A 12059-nucleotide genomic window follows, 5' to 3' on the forward strand; every position below is an offset into this window, starting at 1 on the left:
GCGCAGACAGGAAGCGGTTGATCTGTCGCGCATTTCCCTGCTCTGTTCTTCCTGTCTCGTGCGCGTCTCTTCTGCACATCCTATTATCATCATGGTGAGCGATTTTGTGTTTAAATCATAATTCAGCGGAGATATAATGAGTGAGATGTGGTGTAGTGCAGCGCGTGTGACGGAAGTGACTCGGTAATGTGGTTTTGCCGCGGCTTTCGCACTTTATTCACGCTGAAAGAGTGAGGGTTTGTGCGCGGCATGCGCGTGAACACGAACAATGAGTTCAGCCGACTGCGGTATGATGCTCTAACGGACGTGTTTGCCTTCATCAACACATCTCATTGTTTTGTTTGTTGTGTGATGAGTTTACTCGTGTGTGTTTCCATAGTTTGTGTTGTGATGGATGGTTTAAAATAGCGGATCATCGTCAGGGAGTTTCTAGCGCTTTCTGTGGAGGGCGTGGCCACTGACGTCACTGACCCGAGCATGAGAGTGCAGTTATATTATAATTACACGGATAATTATTAAAATAATAATTGCAAGATTTAAGTATGGAAGTATCTAATATTAGCATAATAACGAAATGAATAATAATATTAAATATCACAGTTACTAGAATGAATCCGTAACCTCTCTAGAAAGCTTTCTTATGTACTTCTTATGGAGAAAATGCCATAATGATAATAATGTTTAATCAACTCTATAGTCACTTGTCTATGATAGATAGGGTTTCCAGAATGACCACACATTCATGTTATGAGGAGTTTCTGAGGGACACTGGCTGAATCATGGTTCAGATGAGCTGCATGATAATATACACATCATTATTAATATCAGAAGTGTACGCGTATAATGCAGATGCCGTTTCATGATCATAATGTGTGTGTGTGTGTGTGCAGGCGTCTCTATCGATGGCCCCCATGAACATCTTCAGACAAGGAGCGGACGAGGAGAAGGCCGAGACGGCTCGACTGGTGAGCGTGCGACTCGGGCAGTGATAACCGTGACCATTAATAATCATGATTATTAATTACCGTGATTGTTAATAACCGTGATCATGGCTAACGAGAGCTCTCTCTCTGCTTTCAGTCGTCCTTCATCGGTGCCATTGCCATCGGGGATCTGGTGAAAAGCACTCTGGGACCCAAGGGCATGGTACGTGTGCCGGCGGCCGCCCCGTCGTGATCATAACCGGTGAATATTGCTGATTAATGACCTCTGACCTCTCACAGGACAAGATCCTGCTGGGCGGCGGCAGGGACAGTCAGGTGACCGTGACCAACGACGGCGCCACCATCCTCAAGGCCATCGGCGTCGACAACCCCGCCGCCAAAGTGCTCGTGGGTGAGTCTCCGTGTGTGTGTGTGTATTCACTATGATAATTATAATAGTAATAAAAATACATTAACATTCTGGTATTGTTCATTTGGGAGTCACACTCGTGTTGTTTATGGTCAAAACTTACTGGAGACCCTAAAATCCTATAATAATTTCATTTTTATGAAATAACGCACTACATTTAATTTGATTAGAGGTGTAACGAAACCCTCATGTCATGATTCGATACATGTCAGGATACTGAACTCACGATATGATATTGTTGCCATCTGAAGCTGAAAATACAGAATTATGTTTTTAGACTAATATACTGTCACTGACCAGATATATTTATCATAATGTAAGACACTTTTTACTGGTAACATCAGACATTTGGCATTTAATTATATAATTTTCATCAGCCCCCACAAATATTCCCCCATTGCATTATTACTCACTATAGTCAACATTATGCATGGTAAAATCATCTGTAACACCACTAGCCCTCTGTATGAAGACTGCATATATTCCCTGGTTACTGAGGACAGTGTTTTCAGACATAATTACTTGCATTTGGATTTATATTTAGAGATTATCAAAGACTGGTTTTTGACAGTCTATTTTTATTTTTATTTTTTTACGTTGCATTAAAATGCTTTTTATTACTATCTAACATGAACATCATGTTTGTGAGCGTGTGTGTTTTGCGCTCTTGATGTTAGTTTCACCCCTTTTTTTCTGCGTTGTGGCTGATTTATAGATTGTACCGCACAAAAAATTGCTCTGTATTTTCCATTAACTTCCTGTGCTTGATCACGAACAACACGAGTGTGATTTTTTTTTTTTTTTTTTTTTAAAGCTGCCGTCGGCAACATTTTTTTGATCATATTCAGTGAAATCGACACTATAATCCGACAGAACAACATAAATAAGGTGGTTTTAGAAAAAACCCCGAGCTTCTAACTCCACCTGGAGCGTGTTATTTGTTTAGCAAAAATCCACCGCTCCCGGATCATCGGGTCCAATCAGCGCAGGGGGGTGTGAGATCCGACTGTCGATCACAGGTCGTGCACACGCCACAGATCCCCCCTCCCCGCGCACGTTACAATCACATGCACACGTCTGAAGTTCGCAGGTGTGTTGTGTGTTGGATTGCATGAAGCGTGATGGCGGAGAGAAAATCTTCTAACAAGCTTCCAATTCCTCGGTTATTGCTATCTATGAGTAGATTTAGCCAGGGCAGCCTACCTCCGAGTCCATGGTGTTGATCGATGCTGAAGAGACGGCACATAAAATCTGGTGCACACGCACTGACGAGCACGACCTCGATGGGCGGGTGCTCGCTGGTAGTGGGGGAGGGGCATGAGAGTTGTAAACATTCAAAATTTTGGCTAAGTCGACCCAATCTGCCAGACTTGCCGACTGCAGCTTTAACAACCATTTTTCGAAGTCCACTTTTTTTCTTTTTTGTTTGTTGACCACAAAGCAAGTGAAAGGCCACCATGTTTCATACCATTCTGATGAAGTTACGTCTAAAATGACAGAGCAGCACCAGAGATTAATTCCTGTAAAAATTATTCATGCATCATGATGTGGTTGTGTGTCTGCTGATGTGATGAACCTGCGCAGACATGTCGAAGGTTCAGGATGACGAGGTGGGCGACGGCACGACCTCTGTGACGGTGCTGGCCGCTGAGCTGCTGCGGGTACGACTCTCACACACACACATACTCACACACTGTGTTTCCCGCCGGACGCCGCGCAGGCTTGATCGTGTGTGTTTGTACCTTAGGAAGCAGAGCTGCTGATCGCCAAGAAGATCCATCCTCAGATCATCATCTCCGGCTGGAGGAAGGCCACGCAAGCGGCCCGCGACGCCCTGAGGGAGGCAGCAGTGGATCATGGGTAATGATGTGTGTGTGTGTTAGAACATGAGAGGTGTTGGATGTGAGTGTGTGTGATAGCCACAGATCGGATCATTTTTCAGATCGGCAAAAAAAAGGTATATATATGGGCCATTCTACAGAATTGGTTCAAAGTCAGAGTTGGAAACATCTTTTTTATAATTGTATAATATCCAAGGTTCACATTTCTAGTAATTGTGCAGTTAATTCTCTTACATTCTCACACTGTATTTTCAGAAAGTTTTGGAATATTTTTCCTCTCCCCAAATTTGTCACGACCGAAACCCAATAATAAATAATTTAAAAAGAAGGCTTATTTTGACCTGTTCATATTTTGTTTACGTCTACCTTGTAAATATATATTTTTTTATTTAAAAAAAAGTTTTCACAGGTAAATCAATTACTACAATTTTAACATTATTTCAAGTGTAATTCATAAGATTTGTAGTATTTTGAATCCAATCTTTCTTTGTAAAAGGCATTAGGTTAATCATCCTGATTTCAAAGTTAAGGATTCATTAGTTTGAATATACATTGAACCAAAAACTATAATGACATCTTAGCTGATAGTTCAATATACTTTATTTTTAGACAAAACATGCATGTTTCGGTCGTGACGTTGCATATTCGCTAGTGACAGTAATGCTTTGGTAGAGATCACATCACATTACAGAATTTAACTTGCATACTGAAACATACAAATATACTAATGATTTGCATAACTGTACTATTTTCCCCAAATAAATGATTGTGTGTTCCCTTTTGTCACTACCACAACAATGATGGCATGTTTCGATCATGACTGTTTCGGTAGTGACAATTTTGGATACTTTGAGCCTAGTTCAAAGATGATAGCCAGCACATGGTTAACTTGCACAGTTATGAACAGTCGTACACACATAAACACTAAATGTTATGGAATAACACCCTAAAAACTTTGCCTAATAGCAGAGAAAAGGTGCTTGGTAGTGACGCTCCTTAAAGTTACACACAGATTTTCAGACTTGAACACATTTCCCTCAACATGATGGTGCCTATCTATAGTGAGAGAGAGGCACACAGGAATATTTCCTGATAAAAAATGGTAGGGGTGTGGTTAAAATCAGTCTCAGCCGATGGACTAAAACACACTGTTTCGATAGTGACTTGCATGAAAATGCGGGGCACATTTTTTTACATTGTGCTTCATGATATGTAATATGAACAATCATATAATATATTTATTTTAAAAAGTGAAGTAAAAAAAACAAACATTTATTTTATATTTCAGACCATCTGAACATATTATATGATTGTTCATATTACATATCAAGAACCAAATTGGCCAAGTTTCCACGCTTCCAGGGATGATCTCGTTTTCATGGAGACAGACGCTGTGAGAGTGTGTGTGTGAACAGTAGAGGCGGTGGACGTGAGCTCGTATGTCTGTGTGTTTCTCCTCAGGAACGACGAGCAGAAGTTCCAGGTGGACCTGCTGAACATCGCGCGCACCACGCTCTCCTCCAAGCTGCTGACGCACCACAAGGACCACTTCGCCCGGCTGGCGGTGCAGGCCGTGATGCGGCTCAAGGGCTCCGGGAACCTGGAGGCCATCCACGTCATCAAAAAGCTGGGCGGCAGCCTCACCGACTCCTACCTGGACGAGGGTGTGTGACGGACAGCTCATCCTACAGGCTTAATTCACCCAAACATGAGAATTAGCCCAGGATTTACTCACCCTCAAGCCATTCTAGGTGTAAATGACTTTCTTCTTTCAGATGAAAGCTAGTTATTATAGCTATAAAAGTTTTAAATATGGGAGTTTTTCTAGAAGGCCTTTATCCGGAGCCGTGGGAATTACTTTAATGATGGATTGATGCACTTTTTTATTGTTTCAAATGTTAGCCTCCCATTCACTGCCATTATAAATCTTGGATTAGCCAGGACATTTTTTAATAACTCAGATTGTGTTTGGCTGAAAGAAGAAAGTCATATACACCTAGGATGGCTTGAGGGTGAGTAAATCATGGGCTAATTTTCATTTTTCGGTGAACTAACCCTTTAAATAATAATTCATGCCTTCAATAAATACTTGCCTTCATCCTGATGATTCAACACCAGTGTAAACTACTAGTTTTTCACCCATATAAATTACACCTATATACATTTTTATATTCACCATTAAAAATTTAATCAGTCTGTATTCGAACATTTAAAATTATTGATTTTTTTTATTTTGGCAGAATTGTAATGTTTTTGAATAGTCTTTAAAATGAACTTAATTAAACAATGGGTGTTTTAATCTTTCTATAAATATAATTTCCCTCATTATAAATGTCATATTTCATTATTACTTGTGTACAAAATGTACTGTTGCAAAACATATCACTAGGTCTTATTATAGTTATATATTCATTATCTCAAATAATAAGTGTTTGTAAAGTATCGGTAACAACAGGTGTTTAATTGATCTGTGAAAGTTGTGCGATTGGTTAACGGTGTGTGGCTCAGCCAATCAGAAGGCGGCACACGAGTAGCGTAATGGTCATGTGACCGCTCTTCCTGTTCTTCACAGGCTTCCTGCTGGACAAGAGGATCGGAGTGAACCAGCCCAAGAGGATCGAGAACGCCAACATCCTCATCGCCAACACCGGCATGGACACGGACAAGATCAAGGTACGGCCTCGCTCAGGCACTGAGCGCCAGCACTGACGCGGCACCATTAGCACCAGTAACGTGAGTGTGTGTGTGTGTGTCCCGCAGATCTTCGGCTCCAGGGTGCGCGTGGACTCCACAGCCAAGGTGGCCGAGATCGAGATGGCCGAGAAGGAGAAGATGAAGGAGAAGGTGGAGCGCATTCTCAAGCACGGCATCAACTGCTTCATCAACAGGTGCTGTGACGCCACTTTCAGAGTGTGTTATCGGCTGATTTCTGCGGTTTCATTAAGGGCTATTGATAGCGGCTCCCTGATGCCCGCAAATCAGTTAAAATCTCCCGGAAGCAAGAGCAGAGAGAGGGAGCGAGAGACCTTGCGTGTGTGTGCTTGTGCCTCGGGATTTTATCTCTACTCTCGAACCGAATTAATCAGAATAGGGCTGTACTCAACCAAAGAAAATCTTGGTCGACTGAAGTCCTGAAGTTTTCGACTAAAATCGACTAAAAATGACGTTAGAAAAAAAACATCAAATTAATTAGCTGCGCACTGTGCGCAGTACTTGGTAGCCTTGTTGTCCGCCTAAATGAATTATAAATAAACATAAAAAACCTAGTAGGCTATTTGCAGTATTAAATCGTTTTTGACGTAATTTGCACTGAAATGAGTCTGACACACGAGTCTGTCGGCTCTGACAGAGTTGCATCACGTGCACCTGCGCAATATCATAGCCTATGATTTCCGAAAATAGTACTATGTTGTCAACTAGTGATATCATGACAAGAACTTTTGAGGAATATGTAACATAATTTAGACAATTGTTTCTGTCATATGTATTATAATAACTGACAGACACTATCATTTCAGCCGCTCTGTGCAGCTCGCACAGAGTGAGGCTGAACCTATTTTTTACAGTCTATGGGCTGAACATAGGAGCTCAGCTTCGCGGCTGAGACACGAATAGACTATTAACTTAAAGCTTTTACTCTTAAACACAAAAGGCACGTCCACTTTAATAAAAAAATAATATTTATTAAACAAACCAGATCAAGTAATATTCAGCAAACCTTCTAGTAGCCTACTTTCTTCAATCTGTCCGTCTTCTCCGGTGAGTTGGGCTAATCCAAAAGAAGTGAAAACAAGGGGGGTGTTCTGAAGACAGACTGTTACCTGTGAAACAGGGGTGCTCTGAAAACACCCCCATTAGCAATTAGTGCTTTCCACCTGATGAAATGAACGCGCCAAAACTGATGAAATGAACGCGACAAAACTAATGAAATGAACGCGGCAAAAAATCGACCAATCAGAATTTTGGTCAAACCAGAACGTATCGACCAAATAATCGACTAATCGACTGGAAGAATACAGCCCTAAATCAGAACCACCCCCCGACCCCCCCGTTGGAGATTTCTCGAACCGAATTAATCAGAATTGGGATGTCTGGCATTTGCGCTGCAGTTTCAATCACATATGCATAAAAAATAAACTTAAATGTCATAAATTCAGGCTCCCAGTAGGTGTCAGCAAAACGGCCGGTTCATTCAAAAACGTAGAGGCTGTCTTTATGAGTGTTTCATTAAATCATTCACTCAACCATTTCAGTCAAAACTGCAGATTATTGATTATAAAATATCCAATGTCTGGTTTTACCTTTGTAGAAAACATGGAAACGCCAAAGGCACGTTAATTTATTGTTTTGTGTTTTATTAGACGGATGTTGTCAATTGGCTAACGTAGCATAATCAGATAGAGCTTTATTTGTAACAGATATATAGCATTTTCTCCCATATACAATGTTTTAAAATGAATAATGCCATTTAGCACAGAGTAACATAACTTTAAACACACTCAAATGTCTCTTTAGTATGATTGTTTTGACAAAGTAAAAGCCCAGAATTGTGGATGTGTGTGTGTTGTGGATCCTCAGGCAGCTGATCTATAACTACCCTGAGCAGCTGTTTGCCGCCGCTGGAGTGATGGCCATCGAACACGCTGATTTCGCAGGAGTGGAACGCTTGGCCCTCGTCACAGGTACACAAACACACCGCTGTGAAAACCATCCCAGTGTGAGCACTGCCCTGATCCTGATCACCAACTGTGTGTGACTCATTACCCGATCAGACTGGCAAAAGACTCACAGAAGTTGAAGTACAAAGTGTGTTTATTTCAGAACAGAGTAGCGCACTGTTTTTAGCTAGCACTCATTGAGCTGGTTTGTTCGTGCAGGCGGTGAGATCACGTCTACCTTTGACCACCCTGAGCTGGTGAAGATCGGCCACTGTAAGCTGATCGAGGAAGTGATGATCGGAGAGGACATGCTCATTCACTTCTCAGGAGTGGACATGGGTACGTGCTGGGCAAACACCTCTAACTGCGGTTTTTCTGAGTAGTCTAAATTCCTCTATTTATAAATGTTAAACCATCAAGCTTCTGTTCTGGTGGAGAACCACAGGAAGCCCTCGAGTCTTCTCGTTTGTTGCCCCAGTGTTGTTGTCATTGATGTGTTCCCCGTGTGCAGGAGAGGCGTGCACCATCGTCCTGCGCGGGGCGACGCAGCAGATCCTGGACGAGGCCGAGCGCTCGCTCCACGACGCCCTGTGTGTGCTGTCGCAGACCGTCAAAGAGACGCGCACCGTGTTCGGCGGAGGTCAGTACAGTTCGCCACACCAGCGGCTCTCTGACCGGTGTCTGCTGGGACACGCTCTCACGCCGGCGTGTTTGTGTTTCAGGATGCTCCGAGATGCTGATGGCTAGAGTGGTGTCAGATCTGGCCAACCGGACGCCAGGCAAAGAGGCCGTGGCCATGGAGTCCTTCGCTAAAGCCCTGATGATGGTGCGTCACGTCACGTCAGCTGATGTCTGGCTGTTTAGAGAGGATCAGTGGAGGGATGCGGAGTTACTTCTCCTAATGGATATATTTCGCCCCTTAAATTCGTTTCCTTGTGTATTTTTACCTTTTATGAGTTTTATCATTTTTCTTAACTTATTAAATATATACGTCATATTTGTAGGCATTTACAGTGCAATTACAATCACATAATGCATACATCATTGGAAAAAAGGAAATTATGTGAAACTTAAACCACCAGAAGTTGTCAAAGTCTTTAATTAGTGAGTCGTTGAATTATTCACTCAACCTATTCGTTCAAAGTCTTTAATTAGTGAGTCAATGAATTATTCACTTAACTGATTCGTTCAAAGTCTTTAATGACTGAGTCATTGAATTATCGATTTGTTCAAAGTCTTTAATTAGTGAGTCAATGAATTATTCACTTAACTGATTCGTTCAAAGTCTTTAATGACTGAGTCATTGAATTATCGATTTGTTCAAAGTCTTTAATTAGTGAGTCGTTGAATTATTCACTCAACCTATTCGTTTAAAATTATTAATTAGTGAGTCATTGAATTATCGATTTGTTCAAAGTTATTAATCGTGAGTCATTGAATAATTCACTTAACCGATTCATCCAAAGCCTTTAATTAGTGAGTTATTGAATTATTCACTCAACCGATTCATTCACATACATGGATTCATTCAGGAATTAAGCAAGAGTCTGTCTGTTTACAAAATTGCAAATTCAAAAGAAGTACCTACTCAGAGAGTAAGTTATTCAGAATGGATGCTATTCGCCTACTGTGAATTTGGACACACTACTATATGATAGGGAAGTATGTGATGTCAGAGAGCGCCCTGACTGTCTGAATGGATCATTAAATCATTCACTCGACCGATTGGTTTCAAAACACTGATTCATTCTGAAAAGAAGCAAGTCACTGTTTTAATGAGTGACTTGATGAATCATTCACTCAACTGATTTGCTATTTTTATTGGCGAAAAGAGCAAAACTGACACTCTTGTGTCTAAAACGTCAGCCACTATTAACGCCTTGTGTACTGAGCCGTTTGCTGATATTGGGGAAAAACGGCCCGCTTGCCTGTGATGAAGCTTCACTATATCATGTGATGTTAATGTATGTGTAAGTGCTTTTTGTGCCCCTGCATCTGGAGTATTGGGGGCATTTATTAGTTAACCTAGGTGGCACTCAAGCACCTTTTAGTTTCTGCATGTGTATCGGTGTCTGTTCTCAAGCTTTAAGGCTGCTTGTTGTTGCAGCTGCCCACCATCATCGCTGACAACGCAGGATATGACAGCGCAGAGCTGGTGTCCCAGCTGAGAGCCGCCCACCAGGACAACAAGATCACTTTCGGCCTGGGTAAGACACACACACACACACACACACACACACCCCTGATGTCAGGATAGCCCGCGCCTCTGCTCTGACCTTTGACCCGTGCTGTCTGACAGACATGACCCAGGGCTGTGTGGGAGACATGGCGGATCTGGGCATCACCGAGAGCTTCCAGGTGAAGAGGCAGGTGTTGCTGAGCGCAGCCGAGGCGGCCGAGATGATCCTGCGCGTGGACAACATCATCAAAGCTGCTCCCAGGTCAGTGCTCTCAGCTTTATTCATACAGGACACACCGTGTCAGAGCAGCTCACAGGGATTAACAGGCATTAACAGGAAGAGGACAGAATTTTTGGTCAAGTAAGTTTTATTGGAAGACAAAAACAAATTTTTTAAAGATGAATTTACAATCTTACAGATGTCTCTTTACCAATAAAATAATAAATAAAATAAATAATAATAATAAAAAAACATCCCATACCCGACCTGTTTACATTGACTTAAAAAAAGTATGATAAAGAAATGTGAAAACGTTACATTGTTCTTATATTCTAAAAATGCACATAAAACATAATTGAGGCACATATTTTATCATCTGCTAAGACAAACTGCAATGAAAACAGTTATAGAGAATAAACCCCTGAATGTGCAACACAAACCTCAGGTGACTTTGCCTCAGCTGTGGATGTGATTGGATGACTGGACTAACCAGCGGACCAATGGCATTGCAGCATCTCGGATGTAGCTTTGGTCGTTCTGAAACGCCTGAGCTAAAAGTCTGTCAACACCAGCATCCGAACACAGGAGAACGTGACGGCGTTTATTGTGTCTCGTCTGACGCTCTGAGGCACAGCTCGTTTATGATGGAGGTTTCTTCCCTGATTGAAGCTGCTTCCATGTTTACTAGATATTTTGCACCAATTTCTTAGGAAGAGACTATTTTGTTCTCGAGCACATGGGATGGAAATGCTTTATGCTAGATCTAATTTTGCTCACAACTTAATCTAGATCTAGATAAATGATGCAAACTAGATAAATGATAAATTAAATTAAATAAAATACAAGTTCAAACTCTGCTCTAAAGAGACAATAGTGTGATAGTTCATCTGAAGTCAGTGTGTGTTGTGTTCAGTAACAGTGTAGATAACAGCTGCATCTGTTCAGGAGACTCAGCTGAGAGGTTGTTGAGGTGTGTTTAACGTGTGTGTGTGTTGTGTTGTGTTTCAGGAAGCGTGTGCCGGATCATCACCCCTGCTGAACACACACCGCTAACGGCCCGTGTATTTATTGACAGGAAGCGGATTCTCTTTGTTTTGTAGTTTCTTGTGTCGATGCACTTCTCGAGCATGTCTGAATGTCAGCGCTGGCTTTTGACCTTTTGTTTACTCAATAAAACTGTCACGATCAAAGCAAGCCTGTTGTTCGAGTCTCTTGCCAAGTCCAGTCAGCTTTATTCCTACAGCTTCACACAGGACAGAGTTTCAAAGCAGCTTCACCGGGACAAACAGGGAAATAACTCCGTGATGTGAGACCACTTCAGATCCTGCTGTAAAGAAGCTCTACATGTTCAGTTACAGTGTTTGTCTTGGTTTCTGAATCTTTTTATGTCCATACACATTATTATTATTATTAAATATTTACACGTTAAGAAAAAATAAGTTGAAATTGAGAGTATACCTTGTTTAAGTGAGTCATTTGTAGGTCATGCATAAATATAATAAACCTATTACATATTTCTACTAAACCTAAATACAGTGAACTGTGAATCCTGCTGGATCTGTGGTGCTCCTCATCGAGCTGCTTTAGACGAGAGCATCTGCCGAATATATAAACCAACGTCTGGTTTTCAGGAGATGAACATCTTCAGCTTCTTGCATTCTACTAGTTTTCATATTGTAAACATCGCGATGGTCTTTTTCTTTGAGTGTGTCCTATGCAAACACCAAGTGCTGAATTCCTGTTGAGTTTTGGGGAAACCGGAACGGGGAATGAGCATCAGGAATAAAGTTTATATTTCAGAGAAATTT

General features: G+C 41.6%; 1 protein-coding gene across 1 annotated transcript; it reads left to right on the forward strand.

The window, feature by feature from the left end:
• Window positions 1-11445, forward strand: cct2 (chaperonin containing TCP1, subunit 2 (beta)). Its single transcript, XM_084113066.1, has 16 exons — window positions 1-94; window positions 891-965; window positions 1081-1146; window positions 1224-1335; window positions 2938-3014; window positions 3101-3213; window positions 4656-4858; window positions 5767-5867; window positions 5955-6082; window positions 7773-7876; window positions 8072-8191; window positions 8364-8492; window positions 8575-8678; window positions 9960-10059; window positions 10152-10293; window positions 11260-11445. Exons 1-16 carry the CDS (start codon window positions 92-94, stop codon window positions 11288-11290), a joined length of 1608 nt encoding a protein of 535 aa, XP_083969192.1. The 5' UTR covers window positions 1-91; the 3' UTR covers window positions 11291-11445.
• Window positions 11446-12059: the final 614 nt, after the last annotated feature.

The sequence above is a fragment of the Abramis brama genome, assembly GCF_963993115.1.
Source record: "Abramis brama genome assembly, chromosome: 4".
NCBI lineage: Eukaryota > Metazoa > Chordata > Actinopteri > Cypriniformes > Leuciscidae > Abramis > Abramis brama.